At 61.7% G+C, this 20532-nt stretch overlaps 1 protein-coding gene across 3 annotated transcripts; it reads right to left on the bottom strand.

Annotated features, from left to right (window-relative positions):
- Positions 1–348: 348 nt before the first annotated feature.
- Positions 349–19933, bottom strand: PEAR1 (platelet endothelial aggregation receptor 1). Of its 3 annotated transcripts, XM_072732544.1 has the most exons (25): positions 19810–19933; positions 12619–12745; positions 12116–12306; positions 11060–11204; positions 10356–10460; positions 9951–10051; positions 8981–9073; positions 8500–8743; positions 7724–7844; positions 7411–7547; positions 7120–7332; positions 6733–6907; positions 6537–6657; positions 5617–5780; positions 5405–5507; positions 5125–5271; positions 4869–4994; positions 3688–3816; positions 3465–3593; positions 3087–3299; positions 2794–2882; positions 2553–2688; positions 2300–2374; positions 1963–2196; positions 349–1520 (listed from the first exon to the last, which is right to left on the bottom strand). In XM_072732544.1, exons 4-25 carry the CDS (start codon positions 11155–11157, stop codon positions 1369–1371), a joined length of 3105 nt encoding a protein of 1034 aa, XP_072588645.1. In that variant the 5' UTR covers positions 11158–11204; positions 12116–12306; positions 12619–12745; positions 19810–19933; the 3' UTR covers positions 349–1368. The 3 variants fall into 3 exon arrangements, with proteins under 3 accessions (XP_072588645.1, XP_072588644.1, XP_072588646.1); XM_072732543.1 differs by lacking the exon at positions 12116–12306; XM_072732545.1 differs by lacking the exons at positions 11060–11204; positions 12116–12306.
- Positions 19934–20532: the final 599 nt, after the last annotated feature.

The raw sequence follows: 20532 nt of genomic DNA, 5'->3' as shown, positions 1-20532 counted from the left end.
CTGTTGGAAAAGGTGTGGCGCTGGATTTCTATTCTCCACCCATCGAATTAGTCTCTGGGAGGTGCGGGCAGTTGGTGGATCCCGGATTCAAAGTCTGTCCCACATGGGCAGGCCCCCTCTCCTGTCTGCCTGGCCGCCTCCAGCCTCCGCAGCCCGCTGGTTCTGCTCACCTTCCGGCATTCCCAGCACCTGCCCTCCTCCAGGCCTTTGCAACGCTGTGCGTGGACAGGCCACCCCTGGGGAAGACCTGACTTATGCGGTCTATGGGCTCAGAGTGCACAGTCTGCCCGCACCGGAGCACTTACGCAGCACTTTCCACTGGTACTTTCAGATCACTCAACCACTCAGTCTTTTGCGGAACATTTATTGAGTGCCTACTGTGTGGCAAGGGGAACCAATATTGAGCATAATACATGATTCCTGCCTTCAGAGAACCTACAGTCTGGTGAGGGAGGCAGAGATTAATCAAAAGATCACATAAAGAAACCACCATTCCAGAGAGGGCTAGTACCTGAAGGCCTCCTGCAGGCATCCACGAATGCATTCAGGTGTGACCTGTGCTGTGTAAGAGAAGTGCTTCCATGAGGAGAGAGGTGAAGGACCAACAGCAGTTAACAGGTAAGTGGAAGAGAAGAGGACTGAGTGTGCAAAGTCCCTGTGGTAGGAAGGAGTGTGGCTAGAAGGAGGACCTGGAGCGCAGGGTGACTGCAATGGAGTGACAGTGAACACAGTTCAAGGTGAGGCTGAAGAAACAGGCCCGGCCAGCAGAGCCCCTAAAGCCCTTGGCTGTTTTGACTCTGGCGAGAGAGCCATGGGGCGCCCACTCATGAAGACTTTCAGAGGTTGCCTAACCACCTCGTACTCTGAGCAGGCGTTGGAGCAGGTACCAAGTGATGCAGGGAGGCCAGTTAGCTGGGTTTGGGCTGCCTCTCGACTACACACTGAGTGCCCCCAGGACAGGCTGTGTGTCAAGAAGCCCTCTGAAACACACACACACACACACACACACACACACACACACAGCCCCGCCTGGGAGTGCACAGAAAAGGAACCCAATATACATTTTTTACATTAATCTGCAATCAGACTTTTCTAGCAACATTCATCCCAGCAGTTTATGTACGAGGGCCCTGGGGCCTTGGGAAGCACCAGGCCCAGACACACAGGAAAGGGAACGTGGGCTTCCCACAGACCAGGGTCTCCCATCCTGTAACCTAGGAGCCAGGCCCTGACTCCTCAGCATCCACTGCCTCTAGTAAACATGTCCGTGTTCACGGCCTGCCAGTCCTCTCCCTGCTCCTGGCAGGATGGCAGGCTCTGTCCCCAGCCTTGGGCAGCAAAGAATGGTATGCGTGCCATCCTGACTCCTCAGCGGTCCTGGCGCCGGAGTGGGGGTGACGGGGGATGGCGTACTGGAGGCAAGTCATAGTGTCCAGGGATGTGGCTGTTCTTCGGGGAGTCGTAGTGGCCAGGGGGCAGGCCCGGAGGCAGTGGGGGCTGGGAGCCCACAGAGTCTCGGTCTGGGGACAGAGAGGAGATAGGATGGGAGGTGGATCCTCCCTTCTCCTCCCTCCCCCCTCCTCCCCTCTGCTGCCTCTTCTGCCCACAGACAGACAGATGGTGCCTAGATGCAGGCCAATTGTTCATGTCCTTACCCTGACCTGCCCCCTCATAGGATGAGGACACTGTGCCACCAACCTGTGTCACTGTGTTCCCCTCTTTTCTGGGTACTGATCCTACAAGTCAGGTCCTGTAGGACCACCATTTCAAATCCTCAGCCCTTTGAGGTAGGAACCACTGCTCCTAGGAACCAGGACTTTGCCTGGTATGAGCCCAAGTCTGAGCCCAAAGTTCCCGCTCCTGCTGCCACACCGTGCCCCCTGCTGGGCTCTCCTCCCCTGACCCTTCCTCCCTCATCCTGGTTACCTCGAGCCCCTGCCCCAGCAGAGAAGGGAGGCTCACCGTAGGTCAGAGGACTGGGCTGTTCATAGGTGCCACTGTCTCTCTGTGGCTGGGGGTGTCGCCGCCTCTGGCTGTCCCGGAGCTGAGGGGGCTGCCTGGGGGGTGACCCTGAGGGTGGGCCTTTCATCTCCACATAGCTGCTCTCCCAGGGGTTCCCTAGGAGGCTGGGCAGGTCCCGGATGGTGGCATAGGGGTTTTCACTGCTCAGGGAAGCCACGCTGGCCCCCAGCTCCTCTTCAGAGATGGGCCGTAAAGAGAGAGGAAGGAAGTCAGGCTCTGTGGAGGCCATGGCTCCTCAACCCCAGCTCAGCCCCCTCCCTCCCCCCTGTGCCCATACCTTTGCTGGAGAACAGGCCTGGGCCACCATTGCTACCGTGGTTGTGGCTGTAGTTTCGGTCCAGGCGGCCGCTGCCTGAGAAGGAGGAGGAGGAGGAAGCATTGGGTGATCAGACTCTGCTCTCCTTTCCAGGCTCCCACCTCCTCTGGAACTGGAGCCCAGACCCCTTCTGCAGAGATCCACACTCAAGTGGGGCAGGAGGCTGGGCTGCCCTGGCCACCCTCACCAGGGGCCCCGGCCTCTAGGCTCTTACCCCTGTCCAGGGGCCCCGGTGGGGGCTCCCGGCGGTGCTTCCAGTCAGCAGGCAGGGTGGTGTGGTTTTCGTGCCCATGAGCTCCCCCTGGCCGTTCAGGGACTTGAAGGCTGGCGAAGAGCTGACTGCCTGGAACCTAGTGGAAGGGTTGGATAGGGAAAGTAACATGCCAGGATGGAACTTTCCAGAGAACTAGGTCTGTGCCCACCCCTCACAGTGCATCCCCTCCACCAGCACTGACCTTGTTAGGAGGCGGGGGATTCGGGGAACACTGTGACAGGGTGTGATAGCTGGGGTTAGAGTAGTAGTGGCTGTAGCTTGGAGGGACATCTGCATGAAGAGATACAGATGCATGGTGACCTGGCCGGGCAGAACAAGCCTCAGCCCAGGAGAGCTGCTGTCCCAGTAGATCAGCAGTTGGTCTCTCCGACTTCTCTTCTCCCTCCAAGTCCCCACTTCCCATATTCCCCCTGCCCCCACCCGCCTGGAGCCTATAAGCCAGCCCTTCACGTGTGCCCTGCCGGGCCAGCTCACCTGGCATGACATACTCGGAACTGTCCAGGCGCCTGCTGCTGTAGGCGACAGCCAGGTGTTGGTGCTCCTTGCCTTTCTGCCAATGGCGGTAGCCAATGAACAGTGCCAGCAGGGCCACCACCAGGGACCCAAGCACTGCGATGCCAATCACCGCCCCCAGCGAGTTATAGGCCACTGGAGAGGTAGGCATCATGGTGAAGGGCTCCTGGCTTCCTAGGAGGATAGGACGACCACTCAACATGGTGTCTGGGCTCTGCTGGTGAGCATGGGGCGTGTGCAGAGGAGAGGCCCCAGTAGGGAGGCAGGGAAGATGAAGGGTCTGGGTCCTGGTTCCCTGGGGATACCACAGAGGAGGAGGGGGTCTAGCAAAGAACTCACCAATCCTGCAGGGGGCACCACTGTACCCCGGGGGACACAGGCAGGCCCCAGTCTCCGGGTGGCACCTCTCTCCAGGACCACACTGGCAGAGCTGGGAGCAGTTGGCACCAAACATCCCGGGAGAGCAGCCTGGGAGAGGGACAAGGAAGCAGGTGGGGTAAGGGGCAGAAACCTGCAGTCTTGGGGCTTGGGTGCAGGGCATGAGTTCCCCTTCCATTGGTACCTTCCAAGCAGAGGTGTCCAGTCCAGCCTGGAGGGCAGGAACAGCTCCCATGTTGAGGGTGGCAGGTCCCCCCATTGCGGCACAGGCAGGGCTGGGCACAGTTGGCTCCCCAGCGGCCTCGAGGGCATGCTGCAGGAGACAAGTGACCAATCCATCAGGGCAAGCCCCTACTGGATGAATCCTCAGCCCCCAGCATCACCGAATCTGCTCAGGGTTGGTCTCTCTGGGACACCAAGGTTTTGAACCACAGCTGCACACCAGTGATTCACAGATGCTCATCATGTGCCCAGCTGCCCACTGAAACCTGCACTTGGTTATCTAATGGCCATTTCAAAATCCCATGGCCAGGGCCAGACAACCACTCTTCTATACGACCCTGCGTTGCTTAGCCTTGGATTCTTTTTTTCTCTTTAACACAAGAGGGAAGTAAGCACCCATACTATCTGAGGTATAACCTTGGTATGCCTGACATTAGTGAATCCCCTAACGGTCAATGGAAGCGAATTCTATGGTGACCTCCCCGCCCGCCACCTCCGAGCCCACAGCCAGCCTCTTCTGGGTCACAGCTTCTCATTTCTCCTTTCTAATGCTTGTGGTACTTGGTTTTTGGACTAATCTGTTCCATGATGTTCTTTATATATTTACATGAGGAAGAAGCCACATACAAATATAAATTGAAGGGGCGCCTGGGTGGCTCAGTCGATGAAGCATCTACCTTCAGCTCAGGTCATGATCCAGGGGTCCTGGGATTGAGCCCCACTTCGGGCTTCCTGCTCAGCAGGAAGTCTGCTTCTCCCTCTCCCTCTGCCCCTCCCCCCTGCTCATGCTCTGTCTCTCTCAAATAAGTAAATAAAATCTTTAAAATAAATATAAAACAAAATATGCAGAGGCAAAAAAAGAACATGTCCAAAACCAAGCTTAGGGATCTCCCCATATCCAAATAATGCCCTTCCCAGGCTCCCCTGCAGAAGAGCAGGAGACTTGTCCTCCTGACCTGTTGTTCACTGCTATACCCCGAGTACTCAGGTGATTATATAATGCTTGTACTGTTTATATAAACTGTTGAATCAAAGTGGGCCCAGAGGCTTTTATACCCCAAAGCAGCAGAACAGAAGCCTCTGGTCCTCAGCCTACCTGTCGGCTGCCCACACATGCGCTCTTACACACAAGCCGCCACGTACATTGGGAGCAATTGGTCCCTGTCCAGCCAGGCAGACAGTAGCAGGTCCCATCTGAGGGGTTGCAGGAGGAGTGGTTGGCACACTTGCAGGGCACACAGCGTTTTCCATAGCGGCCAGGCTGACAGGCTGGGGGAAAGAGGCCAGTGGTGACTTGGGGTTAGAAGAAACCAAGAGGGGTTCCCGCAGGGGGCTTCTGGCATCTGAAGTTGAACTGCACCCTCCTGCTGGCAAGTGGAGGAAGGAGAGGGAGCCTCACATCTCTGGCAGGAGGGGCCTCGGAATCCAGGGGTGCACACACAATTGCCATTTTCGGGGATGCAGGTGCCCCCATTCTTGCAGGTACAGGTGTTACTACAGTTGGCTCCCCAGAAGCCCTCGGGACAGGGCAGGTGACAGCGGGTACCTGTGGGAGAGAAGGGGAGAATGAGCCTGGCCAGACCTCCCCACTTCCACAGGGGCTCTTCTGGATACATTTCCTGTAGGATATATCCCCCAATTCTGCTGTGGGACTGGGGCCGGGACCCCTCAATGCTCACCTGTCCAGCCAGCCTGGCACTGGCAGTGTCCATGAACAGGGTCGCAGCCATCAGAGTGGTCACAATCACAGCGACTGGCACAGCCTTCTCCAAACTGCCCCTTCTAGGAGAGCGAGTAGAGGGCAGGGCAGGCCAGTCAGTCAGCTGGGGCTGGGGTAGGGCGTGGCTATGACCTGCCCTCCCCTACGCAGACCAGGCTGTTGAGCACTTACCGGGCAGGGGAGCTGGCAGTGGGTCCCATGCCACCCAGGGGTGCAGGTACAGGCTCCAGTTTGGGGGCTGCAGGCTGCCTCGTGGGCACACTGGCAGCTGGCATTGCAACCGAAGCCCCAGGTTCCAGGCGAGCAGGGCACAGAGCAGTTACCACGCTGCCAACCTGGAAGAGGGGCCCTGCAGGTAGGCATGGGGATCCAGCCTGGACCCTGAGCAAGCACACATATGGGGCATCGGCGGTGTGGGGCTCTGTGCTAGGAGCTGGGAGTGGAAGTGTGGGTGTTCAGGGCCCAGGCAGGAGGCAAGCATGTGCACCGGTAGAAGCTGGGAAGACGCTAGGTGGCTGCCGGTGGTGCATCACCCCCTTCTGCGGCCTGCCTCTCCTGCAGAATGGGGAGGCTTGGCAGAAAATCCAAATGCTTAGAGCAAATCCCAAGCCTGGTAACTAAATGAGTTAACGCAGATCACGTGTAAGACTACGGGGAGGTGTGGGGACTGGAGGTTGGTTAAATATCACAGAGAGCCAGCCAAGTACCACAAATCCGCGTCAGAATCCAGCCTCCAGGTGGCCAGCGGGCCCCGGGGCGGATCTCAGAAGCCCTTCCCGGTCCTGCCCTTGTATGGTTCTAGATGACCGAGGGTGAGGCATGCTCGCCCGAAAGGGGGCTTCTGACTGGGCCTTTAAGCACCAGGAGGATTTTTGTGGTTGAAGAAAAGCAAAGTGGATATTCCAGGAAGGAAGTAGCCTGGCTACTTTCCCACCGTCCAGCTGCTGCCCGGGGGCTCCACCCTCACCCTGCAGCCTCTCCCCTGCCCCGGGCCCGCCCCTGCCCTTGGGCCCGCCCCTGCCCTTGGGCCCTCCTTCGTCCCCGTGGCCCTGCCCCCAAGCCGCCCCTCCCCGGAGGCCCCGCCCCATTACCCTCCTTGCAGACGCAGGCGCCGTCTATGGGCGAGCAGGCGATGGCGTTGTCGCAGGAGCAACGCGCCGAGCAGCCCACTCCGTAGGTGTCGGGGGGGCAGAGGCTGGCGCAGTGCGGGCCCTGAAGGCGGGGCAGGGGGCCGTGAGGGGGCGGCCCGGCCCCTCCGCCCGCCCCCGGGCCATCGCCGGGCCTCACCGTGTAGCCGGGCGCACACCGGCACAGGCCGCTGTCGGGCTGACACACGCCGCCGTGCAGGCAGAGGCAGTGCTCCTGGCAGCCGGGCCCGTGCGTGTCCTGCGGGCAGCTCTCGTTGCAGTACAGGCCAGCCCAGCCCGGCAGGCACGAGCACTCTCCGCTCATCGGGTGGCAGCTGTGGCGGGAGGGCGCCGTCTGACCGGGTCCCCCGCCCCTCGGGCCCTCGGCGCGGCGCGGGGACGCGGGACTTCACCGGACCGGGGGCGGGGGGCCGTCCTGAGCGCGCCCCGCACTCGTGCCCGAGGCCCCTCCCGCCCCCGGGCCAGCCTCCGCGGCTTCAGCACCCGGGCGGCTCCCACTGGCCTCCGACCCCCGGGCGCGGCCCACCTGAGGCTGTGCTCCGGGTCGCAGGGGCAGGGCTCCTGGCAGCTGAGGCCGTAGAGGCCGTCGGGGCAGAGGCGCTCGGCGCAGCGGTGCCCGGTGAAGCCGTGCTCGCACAGGCACGCGCCGTTGGCGGGGAAGCAGCGAGCGCCCAGGGCGCAGTCGCACGTCTCGGCGCAGTCCTGGCCGAAGCGGCCGACGGGGCACTCCTCCTGGCACCTGGGCGCCTGCTGAGTGAGCCTGGCGGCGCCCACACCACACCCACCCGCCGCCGCTCCCGACCGCAAAGCCACTCACCGATCCCCCGTGTAGCCTGGAGTGCAGCGACACTGCCCGGTGAACCGGTCGCAGAGGCCACCGTTGTGACAGCGGCACTCCTGGGAGCAGTTGGGCCCGTGGAAGCCCTCCGGACAGGGCAGGGAACAGATGGTGCCCTGGAGACGTGGAAAATGCACAGAGCCCCAGGCGCGGGGACCCTCCCGACGGGCAGGGGACCCCCTGACTCCCCCGGACCTCAAACCTCTGCGGGTCAGGGATCCCATCCCCTTCACACAGCCTCCTCCCAGCCCTGCTGAGAACCACCCCAGACCCGCAGGCCCAGCCTTCTCACCATCCAGCCTGGGGGGCAGCTGCAGGAGCCCTGAGAGGCCTGGAAGACACCCCCGTTGTGGCAGGGATAGGTGCTGGGGCAGGAGAATCCACGGGTGTCCCGAAGACAGGCCACCTCACAGCTGCTGGGCAAAGCAGCCGAGGTCAGCATATGCCACAGCAACACCTGCTTCCCCTTTGTCTCCAAGGGCTGCCACCTGCCCGCTTTTCTGGGAGCTAATCCAAAGGCCTCAGAGCTCAGTGAGGCATCCAGCTTTCCTGTCCCCTCCCCCTTCCCTGTTGGGGACCACAGGAGTCAGAAAGCTAAAGGTTTCTGGGACCAGAAATGGCGCAGAACAGCCAGCAGCACCAAATGGGGTAGGGCACTGGACCTGCACCCCTGCTCCTGCTGTCACCTCTGGGGGAATGCTTCTGCCTGCCATAGCCTTTCTGTCCCAGAGGAGCCCCTCAGGATCTCTACCTAGTGCCTCTCCCTCACACCGCCCACGCCTCCTTGCAACGGGCTTCTGTGGGACCCTGTCTCAGCCCCACTTGGCGACACATGTTCACACACATGCAGGCTCAGGCCATCTTCACAGCGAGCCTCCTAGGTGGAGGATACTGTTGCCCTCTTACTCATGGGAAGCAAGCACGTGAACAGTCAATGATTCATTCAAGGTCCCTCAACTAGCTAGTGGCAGAGTTGGGATGAGGACCTTGGCATCTCCATTCTGTCCCATTTGGGACCCAGTCTGAGTCCCCTCATATCCCCATGTATGCCTGCAACCCATTGTGCACCTGGGTCCAGTTCTCTCCAGGGGGCAGAAGCAGGCTCCAGTCTGGGGGTCACAGGGTGCTCCATGGCACTGGCAGCGCAACTGGCAGGCAGGGCCATACTGGCCGGGGTGGCAGGGCTGGAGGCAGTGTGGGGGTTGTAGGCCAGAAGGGCAGAGACACGCTCCACTCTTGGGGTCACAGGAGCTGCTGTTGCCGCAGTGGCAGGGCTTGTCACACTGTGGACCCCACATTCCTGGGGCACATGCTGTGGGATGAGGGTAGAAGGATGTCACCAGGGGCTTGCCCCCTCCCCAGCGTCCACTCAGTCCCTGCTCTGTCTCCCAGCTGGCCCCCCTAACCCATGCCCTGTACCACACCCCCAGAAGAGGCAGCTAGCTACCATGGAGCTCTTGGGGTACCTGTCCTAGGGGACCAAGCACCTGTGAGCAGTGGGGAGGGTGCTGCCCAGGGTCCTGTGTCCCTGCTATCACCAGGCACTCACCACTGGAACAGTCGTCACCCCACCAGCCCTGCGCACACTGGCACCGATTGGGCGCCACACAGCGGCCATGAACGCACTCCTGGGCGCAAAGTGCTGCAGCAGAGATGGAGGAGTAAGAAGCGCTTTCCCTGCCCCCAACCCCCTCTCCTCCCTGGAAGCTCCACCCCACCCTCCTCTGCATGGGGCCTGGTAATCCCCTCCCCCCAGCACTTCTTTTTTTTTTTTTTTTTAAGATTTTATTTATTTGACAGAGACAGCAAGGGTAGTAAGAGAAGGAGAAGCAGACTCCCCACTGAGCAGGGAGCCCAATGGGGGACTAGATCCCAGGACCCCGAGATCATGACCCAAGCTGAAAGCAGACGCTTCACCAACTGAGCCCCCTAGCTACCCCACACACACCAGTAGCACCTCTGCCTCTAAGAGGTGCCACAGAACAGTGAGGGCCCACATCTCAGGCCAGAAGTGGACCAGAGCTCAGAACTGCAGGCTCCCCAGCCCCACTCTGTGATGTTCTCCAAGCATCTTGTTAAGGAAATGGAGAGGAGACACTCAGGTAGGGACCAGACATGGCTGCTGTGCAGAGCAGGGTGGGCAGAGGAGGCAGGTGGACAGAGGTCTCTACAGGACTGAGGAAAGGGGAGAGAGCCCAAGCAGATTCTGGTCGGGGGCGGGGGGGTTCGGGGTGGGCTGGAGAGCCTGGGCAGTGACAAGTCAAAGACAGCAGCAGAGAAACAGGGCCAGGAAGAGACAAAGATGGGCCCAGACCCATGGTGACAGAGAGACACAGGCAGCCCAGAGACAGACAGACATGCAGAGACAGAGACTGCACAGTGGAGATCCAGGCAGAGAGGGCAGCTGCTGTCCTAGGGGGACAAACCCAGAGGGGACGGGGAAGAACTGGGAAGGGTGGGCCAGGACCCCACACCCCACGGCCCCAGCTACCATCACCCTGCCCCCACCCAGGACTCACGGACACAGGTGCCCCTGCTCTCATAGAAGCCCTGGCAGCACTGCAGGCGCTTCCGGTGGTCTGTCTTCACCACCTGGCGGTACACTGTCCGGTAGACAACTCTGGGGGAGACCCCAACGGTGGCCCTCAGTGCCCCCGCTGAGGCCAGGCCATCCACCCCACCACAGTGTGGCACTGGGGAAGGCCCAGGGGAGCACAGGAGCACTCCCTCATTGCCCCCTCCCTGACCACACACGCACACACAGGCATGCAATACCCCACGCATGCACACACACCCCACATGAGCTTCCCAAACCACCCCTTGAGTGCTTTGAAGCCAGAAGTGTCCTCTGCACTCCAGAGTCTTAAGAAGACATGAGGGTATGCAGGGCCAGGGCCAGCTGAAGGGAATGGATGGGCACTCACGTGGGCTGGGGGCAGGTGTGGGGGCTCTCCCAGGGCCGGTCACAGGGCTCCGAGGGGAGCTGGCTGAAGGGGCGGGTGTGGGACTCCTTGGTGGTGGTGGTGAAGCTGCAGGACGGGATGGGGTAAGGGGCCAGTGTAGGGGGCTGACACAGGGCACTCAGGAAGCAGGGGTATGAGGGCTGGACCATGGTAGGGCATGCTGCCCCTAGATTTGGGGTTGCCCTAAGCCTAGGGTGAACCCTGATCCTGGCCCCCTCCTTCTGGAGGGGGTCCTCCCAGATTGGAATATTCCAGGGACACCCCTAGCATTGCCCCCTCTTCATCCTATAGGACCAGAGCCTTTCATCTTGCCCTCCTCCTCATCCCTACATGGGAGATTGAGCTCGAACTGATTTCTGGGCCCAGCTGATGGAGAAGGGTCGACCCCCCGCCCCCCGCCTCCCGCCAGGCCTCATTCCCCCAACTCTGTCCTCTCTGCTCCCCTGGACCAGCCCCCTTGCTTGCTCCACAGTGAATGGCTCCCACCCTGTGCTCTGTCCTGCAGCCAGCTTCCCACAGGGACAGGGGACAGGGACAGGAAAGGACAGGGTCAGAGGCAGCCTATGAGGGGGGTAGAGAGCGCAGAGGAGGGGAGGCAGAAGTAGGAGGGAAGAGGAGACCCAGTAGGCCATAGGGGAGCTGGGGAAGCAGCGAGGGCCCCTCACCTTTCCCAGAAGCTGCAGGTGTTGGGGTCACTGGGGTTGAGGGTACCAGCCAGCCCCAGGCCCAGGGCCAGGAGGAGGGAGCGCAGAGGTGGTGGCATCGCGGAGGCCGGGCACCGGGCGGGCTACAGGTACTACAGCTACAAGCCTGGGGGGACCAGCAGGAGGTGTGCAGAAGACCCAAGGCTGCCTGGCCCCATGCCCCATGGGCTCTGCTCCCTCAGGTCCTGTTCCTGACCAGGTGGCTGTTCCCTCCACCTGGCCATCCTCCCTCCATTCTTCACCTGACTTTTCACCCCTGAAAGTCTCCCTCAAGTGATGCCCCTCCTCTGCAGACTGCCCCCCATCCCTCCCGCACTCTTTGCTCACACCCAGCCCAGTGCCTCTGGAGGCAAGGCTCCTGCCCTGTACCTCTGAGCCCCAGGGCACAGCCCAGCCCCTCCTCCGGCACTCTGCCACTTGTATACCCAGGTACCGAACTGCAGCAGGTGGGGATGTCATGAGGGAAGCCCACTGGGGCTCAGCTGGAGTGAGAATTCGCACTCTCAGCAGTCCATAATGGAACCCCACTGCAGGGGGAGCTTCCTGTCACTGCATGCATGCAGGCGGGGCCAAACCCACTCTGATGGAGCCCATGGCAAAGATGGGTGAGAGGAGGGCTGGTCCAGACAACCTTGAAGGGGTGCCTCCTAGCCCCGGTGGGGAGGAGGGGTTTGCTGGTGGTACTGTAGCTCAGCGGGCTCCCAGGAGCCAACTGTGCCCACCTCTTCCAAAGTCCCCAGCCAGAGAGGACGCACTAGCAGCCTGAAATCAGGCTGGGGGTGATTTACACCAGGGACACAGACACACCAGGGGCAAGCCCCCCTCCCCACCTGGCCAGAGGCAGTGGCACTTGCCAGAACACCATGGTCCCCAAGTCCCAGGGCTATCTCCTGCCTGAGGAGGTCCCCAACCCTGCCTCAGATTTAAGAGCCCCCCTCCTGCACCCCCCCACCCCCCAGACCATCTGGAAGCCACTCCCCTCCCCACAGCCTCCAACTGGCCTCCTACTGGCCTCACCTGCCCACGCAATGGGTGGGGAGCCCACCGGGAGAGCAGGCAGCGGGTCAGGACCTCAGCTGGGTCTGCTCTGCTCCTGAGCTGGGGAGGGGCTGAGCTCCTTGAGCACCCACCCCCGCAGCTCACATTCTGTGTTCAGAGCTCCCTGCTCCCTGCCTCCCTGAGGCGCCCACATCTGCTAGTGATTTTCCCTAAGAAGAGAAAGAGGTCGTGGTTGCTGGCCCCCCTGTCCCCCTGAGAATCTCTGGAATGCCTGCTGCCTGGCCCCACCCTCTGCCCCCCACCCACACACTTCCAGGGTCCCCGCAGCCACCCCTCCACCCACCCTCCAGGTCCAAGTGAGAGAGATGCCTGATGTGACCTGTATCACCCTCCACTGCCTCCCACCTCCCGCTGCTGTCGCTCAGGCTTCCCACCCTGCAGTCCCCTGGCCCGTGGCCCCGTTACTGCAGGCCCAGGGGACACGTCCCCCTCTAGTCTCCATCACTCCTCAGGTAACTCACCAGGCCTCTGCAGCTTCCTGCAGCCTGAGCCACTCAGATGAGCTGGGGGCAGAGCAGCTCGGCCAGACCCCAGGGCCTGGGGGGCCAGACAGTGTCCTGGGGGATCCCAGTGCTCAGGATATGGAGCCTGAAAACAGGAAATAGAGGCTGGCTAGAATGAACATACGTGGGGGAGGGCAGCAGGGAGTGGGGTCGTGGGACACCATGTCCTCAGAAGGTGGGATGCCAGTGGCAGGGCCAGAAGCCTCCCTCCAGGAGCTGCCTCCTGAGCTGAGCACCCTGGCCCCCTCTGCAGGGCTGAGGGGGAGGTTCAACCTGTCTCAGAGAGCCAGGCCACAGTCACCAGCATCCTTCAGACAGTCCCCAGTCTGTTCCACGGCACCCCCCACAGCAACCTTTGCATCCCCCCATTCCCCTCCTGAACAGACTTGGCTCCTCCTCCCACCATCCCCAAACTATCCCCTCCACCCCTGCCCTGCATGGCCACCTTTGCAGGTCCAGGGCCCACCTCCATGGCCCCCCACCCATGTGGGCTCCCAGGTGACCTCCTCCCTGCAGGGCCACCCCTGACTGGGCCCCTGCAGGATCCTGAGCCTTCATACACTTCCCATCTCTACCCTGTCCTCTGCCCAGCCCCCAACTGTCCTCAGACTGTGCCTTAGTCTGAATGGATCCAGATCACCCCTCTCCGGGACCTGTGTCCCCAGAGCGTGAGGCTGTAGTGGGACACACACCCCGTGGCAGGTAGGACCTGAGGCAGGGTGAAGGGCAGCAGAGAGCAGGTGGCCACCCTTCACATGGCCCCTCCAGCCAGTCACTGCCTCCTAGGCCAACGTCTAGGGGAAACTGTTCACCTGGGGGCTTCAGGTGGGCAGGGGAGTATGAGGAGGGCTCATACTGCTCATACATGCAGTCGGGAATGATGCGGACCCCCATCTCAGGGCTGACCCTGGTGATCAGTTGGCTGGCAGGAGGGGTGGGGAGATCATATTCTCCCAAAGGGAATGCATGGGGTTCCCAGCAGATCTGTGAGACCATTCAGGGGTAGGGGGTCCGCAGGGAGGGGAGAGGTGAAGGTGAATCCCAGCAGGGCCTGACTGACCTCAGCCCCTGAGGAGGGAGGAACCCAGACCAGATCCAAGCCGGAGCCCCACCCCCACCGCCTTGTTCCCATCTGAGACTCCCTGAGGGGCTGGGGAATCTGAGGTCCTAGACATCCTTTCCTGATACCCCAAGGTCCCCAGCACTGGGGCGTCCCTGCTTAAACATACCCCTCAATGGCTTGAATCAAACAGCTCTGGCTCCCCAACCTAGTCCTGCCCCAGGGGTACACAACGCACCCAGCGGGGGGCGCCCCATCCCCCTCACCATAGACTCCTCCTGCCTGTCACCTTCCCTTCCGAGAATGTCCCATAGCCCCCCCCCCCCCCCCCCCCCCGCATCATTTACTGTGTGCAGAAAGGGGGGGAGCCCCACAATGTATACGGGTCTCTGAGAGCTGACCTCCATCCACTGTGGCCAGCAGCGCTGTTTTACAGGTGAGGATGCTGGCAGCAGTGGGTCCCGGCCCCAGGGCCACCCAGCCCACAGGAACCCAAACCCGCTGGCACATGCTCCCAGTGGTTCTCGGCAGTCCAGCCCTGGCAGGGAATCCCAGGGGCTTTGCATCTCTTTGTAACAGTGTCAGTTAAGCAGGGGGAGAGCCTGCCTGCCGTTAGTGGGGGCGGACGGGGGAGGGGAGGGGAGGGGGGCTGCCAAGAAAACACATCAGAGGCGTGGGAACTGGGATGTGTCTGCAGTCGGGAATGAGTCGAGCTTTCTCCTCCACCTCAAGATGCAAGGCAGCTGGCCCCTGGCCAGGCCCTGAGCCCCCAGAGCTCCCGGGCCCGAGTGCGGAGTGCGCGGCCTCCAGGCCCACCCGCAGCCTGGCCCCAGTTCTTTTTCGATTCCCTCCAGCGGGGAGTCCTGTCCTCTTATGCCCTAGCCTCTTAGGAGGAGGAAAATGAATCTGCGGAATGGGGTAGAGTTCCTGGTGGACAGGAGGCAGAGTCGAGGGCCTCCCCACCAGCTCCCCTCTGTAACTTTTCCCTGGGCGGGGGCAGTGACTCACAGCTCTGAGTCCCCTCCTCTGTAAAAGGGGTTAATCAGTAGCACTTCTCTCTGTGGGACTGTCTGTCCCTGCAGATCAATACAGGAGTTAATACAGATGAAGGTGCTCAATTAATATCCACTGTGTCCAGGATGGGCCTCCCTGCCTCCTGCACCCCATCCCCATCCCACTGCCCTTGGCACTATCATACCCTTTGGGTATTAATTCCAAGAAAAGCTGTTTCTTGTTTTTTTCTGAAGAACCCCCAGGATGATCCGGGAATGGGGCCTTAGCTGCTGACACAGAGAAGGGAAGTGGGAGTGGGAGGGGGCCAGACCCCCCACAAAACCTGATCCCTCAGAACAATGGGCTGCCCGCCAGGTACATCCTTAAGCCAAAGGCAGTTGCGGAGACAGGACGCCTATGTTCTCCTTCCCCCTGCAGCCCCCAGCCTGAGCACCAACCCCTGGTGCCACTGCCCCCCCTTCCATCTCTGTCTCTGTCCCCCTCCCATCTTGGAGTCCCTAGGTTCCAGGACTTATAGGTTGTCACTCAAAGCTGTGTGATCTCAGGCATGTCAGTTAGCCCTGTGAGCCTCCATTCCCTTGCCTGTAAAATGGGAGTGTGACCACCACGTCTCCTGGGGTACAGCGAGGGTTGGACTGCTACTGCCGGTGACCTCAGCCCGGAAGCTGCCCGGTGGGGCTGTGCTGCTACACAAAGGGATCCCCTAAATTCTAGACTCTCTGCCTCTTTTTGTTTTTGTTTTGTGCTTCATCAAAAATGTTCTGCCCTCGCAGTGCCCAGGGGGCTCAGCCAGTAGATCAGCTCAGGTCGTGATCTCACAGTCGGGGATCGAGCCCCACGTCAAGCTCATGCTCAGTGTGCAGCTGGCTTTGGATTCTCTGTCCCTCTTCCTCTGCCCCTTTTCTCTCTCTAATAAATAAAATCTTTAAGAAAACAAACAAACCCTCTCTGCTTCTGCCTTTTTGCCTTTCTCCATCAATTTCTTGGTCTCTCTCCATCAATTTCTGCCTCTCTCTCCTTTCCTAAGTCAAGGCTTCCAGGCATAGTACGGCTGTGTAGTACGTTCACTGCACTAGGGCATGCACCCTTGGGTGTGCAGCAGAAACCACGGGTGCCTTGCCCTGTATCTATCTCCCTTATCTCTCTGTTGCTTTCCTGTCTCTGTGTCTGTTTCTCCGTGCCCTTTCCAAACCCATCTTTGCTACGGAGACAGGATCACTTAGTCCCCCCAATTCAGCCGGTTGACCTCAGTCTGCAGGCCCCTCCCTGCCTCTGCACAAAGGGACACATCCTGACCCAGTGCACCAGCAGCCAGGCCACTTTGTGCCTCCCGCCACTCGTGTGCATGTGTCCATGTCGCACACGGCCCCTCCTGCCTCCAGCCAGGCCGCCAGGCCTCCAGCACGCCAGGCATGTCTGCCGGATGGAGAGACAGGAAGCCTGTGTGCTCACTAGAGGCTGGGCGGGAAGGGGGCAGGGGTGAGGGGCTGGCCCTGTGTTCTCTGTGGCTCAGGAAACAGGAGCTAGAGGGTCCTCAGCCCGACTTGTTTACTCATCAGGAAATAGGGAAACTGTGGGGATTCTGATTCACTCAACATCCATGCATGCCTACTAGAGGCTGGCGCCGGGTGCCGCTCCCAGCCCTGCCACTGCCTGCGGGTGCCGGCCACGACTGTCCTCACCACGGGAGGACTATGGAAGCACTGGGGAGCATGATGTGCTCAGGGCCAAGGGGTCGTCAGCGGCTACAGCAGGATCAGAACCAATTTCAAAGAACGAAGCACTGGGCAGAGAAGCCCCTGATGACACAGGCTGGGGGGCTACTCCCTGTCCAGCCTGCCCCCACACCGCCACCCTCTGACACCCTCTGTGGCTCTCCACACCACAGAGGGGGCACACAGGAGCCAGGCCCGCCAGGTGTCCACCCTCCAACCTCCTCCGAGATTCAGCATACTTTCCCCATTCCTCCCGGCCTAAGGGCATGGGCCAGTGATGCCCCCCACCCCAGGCTGGCTCAAAACTGCACACAGACCAACACCTCCCTGGACCCCAGCCAAAGGCTTGGCACGCATGTCCCTCCTCTGGAGGGCATGTGGGACTGACCCAGGCCAGTCCAGGGGTCCCCAGCCCGGAAACCTTCAATGATGGCTGGATCTGGGGTCGGTGTTGGGACTGCAGGTTTGTGCCCTGGCTTCCCCGCAGGCTGCAGGACCCTCCATCTCCTTCCTCTCCCAGGGCCTTCCCTCCGCCCCCACACACCTTGGCCATGACACTTTTGATTAAGGATTGTCTCCCCCACTGGAATAGAGCTCTGTGGGGTCTGTGCACTCTCCTGCCTTTCTCACCACTGTCCCCAGCACCGGCCAGCTCCAGAAAACACTGAGCAGCCAGGCAAGCAGCCAGATGAATACTGAAGCCCCTGCTGACTCCCGCCAGCCTTGAAGTTACTTTGTGGGGCACACCGTGGGTGAGGGAGAGGCATCTGGTGCCCATGGCTTCACCTCAGTTCCTTGGTCAGCAGAACTGGGCCCTCATTCCAGGGCCCTGAAGGTTATAGAGCCTCCACCCTCATGGCGGGAGTTCCAAGTTCCTAAGGGATGAGTGCACCATGGTGCAAGGCCCTGAGTCACCTGGGGAAGAGGAGGTGTGCCCACACGGCTGAGCTGTTACCCTGTGCCATGGGCCTTGGGCCCTGCGGTAGCCCCACACTTCCCCCCTCCCTGAAATCAGAGGGACTGGGTTCCTGATGCGCCTTGTGAGGGTGGGGTGGGAGGCCGTGGCAGGGGAGGGGACCCTGGAGGCCCCGTGTCAGAGCCCCCCACCTGCAGGTCTCTCTGGAGACCTCCGTCTTGACACATGTGAGTGCTGTGATAGCTATCACCACCCCCTATTGAATGTGTGCTGTGGGCTAGTTGATTTCTAGTCACTCTCTCAGCAATCCTGAAAAGTGGGTGCCATTATGCTTCCCATTTTGTAGATAAAGATATCCCAGAGGAGTTAAGTAATTTGCCTCAGGCCACATAGCCGAGTGAGGGCAGAGCAGGGATTGGCACCAGGGCTACCAAGCCCTAAAGTCCATGCTGCTCCTTTGCACCCTCCTTTCCCTCTGCCTCCCCTCTGGTCTTCGGACTGGATTCTCTTTTCTCTCCACCCCTTTCTTTTCTTTCTTTAGGTCTCTGCTCTGTTTTCCTAAGTCTGCCCTTTCTTCCCTCTGGCTCTTGTTTGCCATGTCACTCCATCTCTGTTCCCCTATTTTTGTCTCTATTTCCAGCTTTGTCTCTCCTTTCTTGTCTCCCTTCCTCCTGCTGGCCTCTCCCTGCCCAATTAGGTGCCAGGTTTGGTATCAACATCCTCCTTAAGCTAGCTGGTGGAGCTGGGATGGCTGGGATGGCCAGGCTGGGGTGGTGGAGCTGGGATGAGGGGGCTGGGATGTTGGGGTTGGGACGGGGCTGGGATGAGGGGGCTGGGGACAGGGCTGAGATGGTGGGGCTGGGAGGAGGGGGCTGGGATGTTGTGGCTGGGTATGGGGCTGGGGCTGGGATGGTGGGGTTGGGATGCTGGGGCTGGGATGAGGGGGCTGGGATGAGGGGCCTGGGATGCTGGGGGCTGGGATGCTGGGGCTGGGGCTGGGATGGCGGGGCTGGGTTGGAGGGGCTGGGATGAATCCAGAGAGGCTGTTTCTCAGGGTTTCCCAGGCCACTCTAAAGAGTCTGGGGAGCACAGTGTGGAGGCGCTGCCTGACTCTTGCACCCTCCTCAGCAGCTGGGGGGGGGGGGCAGGCAGACAGCAGCCCAGTGACCTCTATCTCTGCCTGGAGAGCCCATTTCCTCTTCTGGGAAAGTCTGATAGGGGATGGAATAGGGGGAATGAAGAAGCAGATGCCAACCCTTGGTTTCACCTCCCAGTGAAGACAGGGGGCCAGAGAGGCAAGCCTGGCCTCCACCCAGCTCCTCTGTGCCGGGAAGGGCGCCCCAACTACAGTGGTGAGTGTGCTGGGCCGACTTTGGGGGGCTTCGGGAGTGAGAGAGGAGCAGCCAGGGACAGAGGAAGGAGACAGGAGAGCTGCCCCCACACTTGGCTCATGTGGGCACACACACAGATACTAGAGCATGGATTGGGGTGGAGTTCTGAGAATAGCCCCTTGCCTGCACCAGCCCCCCGCTGAGGCCCAGCTGAGGCCAGGGGTGAGAGCTGACCCCTTGCCCAATCCTGCTTGGAGCAGAGGTCCGGCTCAGCCCGAGCCTGGGAACCTCGGGCCAGCACAAGCTGTTCCCCTCCCTGGGGACTGGGGTCACAGCCCAGCCCTGGGAGAGGCCACTTGTAAAGGTCAAAACAGGAGACTGAGAACCCAGTACTGAAGACAGGCAATGGGGTGGGGCTGGGGGTGGGCTGGTGGGGCCCCGCTCTAGGGGGTGACCACCCCCCAGCCTCACCCCAGCCTTGCCACCTCAAATGATCTGCCCAGCCCAAGGCTTTCTGAGGCTACAGATACAGGAGACCATTGGCCAATTTCTTGTGCCCTAAACTGGTCAAGCGACGAGCGCCAGGGCGCTGCACACCTGGGCCCTTCCCTAACCCTCCTGCCTGTCTGGGAGCCCGGGGCGCTAACAAAGCCCTGACCAGGCGCTGTGCTAACCAGGAGGGAAGTTTTGTCCATCTGTGCCTCCAACAGTCCATGGGTAGGCACCGTGTTCTGAGTCCTCTCCTAGAAAGAGTGGGGCAGGCACCGGGGACTGATGGCCAGGATGGCGCACAGTGGAGATTGGAACTCAAGCGGCCTCGATTCCAGGGTGGGTGTTCCAAAGGCTCCCCTCAGCCCAGGAACAGGACACGGTGCCCCACTCTCCCGCCAGCATCCCCCCTCCCCCGGGAGTCACGCTGGGGGGAGCCCCCCGCCGCCCAAGTCACTCGGGGGCTCGGAAGAGGCCTCACTGGCATGCCACTTGCGTGCGGTCCGGGGTGGGGGGCACACAGGTGCCCCTGCCCCCCCGCTGCCCCCCCCTCACGCAGAACCGCGCCGCAGCCCTCCCCGGGGCAGGGCGGCGCAGAGCGGGCGGGGGCGCGCGGTCACTCACCTGCCTCTCACTCGGGCTGTCGTCGGCCTGGGGTGGGGAGCGCCGGCGCCCGCCAGGGAGGGGACGGTGGGGCGGCTGGACGGCGGGGAGGCGGGGAGGCGGGGCCCGCGGCCCGCGGGGCGGGCGGGGCAGGAAGGGGGCGGGCCCCTGGGCCCCCGCCGGGCAGGAAGTGTGGAGGGGGCGCCGGGGAAGACCCGGACGGAGGGGAGCGGGGGAGGAGGCCGGGGGCTGCTCTGGGCGCCCGGGAGGGAGATGCTGGGGAAGGGGGCGCCGGGGGCGGGAGGCGTTGGAGGGGGGCGCCGGGATCCGGAGGGAGCGCTGTTGGGCGGCAGCCGGGCCGGGAGCGGAGCGGAGAGGGTGGGAAGGGGTCCCCGCCCCGGGACCCCCTCGGCTCCCCAGCAGCTGCAGCTTCCGGGGTTGCTCCGCCTCCCGCGCCTCAGCCTTCCAGTCTGCAAAGTGGGGCTGTGCCAGGGGCCAAAGAGCCCGTAGGCGGCGGCACCTTCCCCGGGCGGCCCGGCGACCGCGGGACCGAGGCAGGCCGCTGCCCAGTGTCCCCGGCTCCGCGCCCGCCAGAGGAGCCGGGCCCCGCCGCGACCCTGCGCCCAGCCTCCGCCCCTGCGCCGACCCGCCTGCTCCGGGCGCCACCTGCCGGCCGTGGCGCGCACCCGCACCCCACCCCACCCCACCCCCGGGCTTGGGACCAAAGTCTGGGCGGACCGACCA

This window comes from Vulpes vulpes, chromosome 13 (genome assembly GCF_048418805.1).
Source record: "Vulpes vulpes isolate BD-2025 chromosome 13, VulVul3, whole genome shotgun sequence".
NCBI lineage: Eukaryota > Metazoa > Chordata > Mammalia > Carnivora > Canidae > Vulpes > Vulpes vulpes.
Note: the sequence above shows the minus strand (reverse complement) of the source record. Positions and strands in the feature narration are given on the sequence as shown.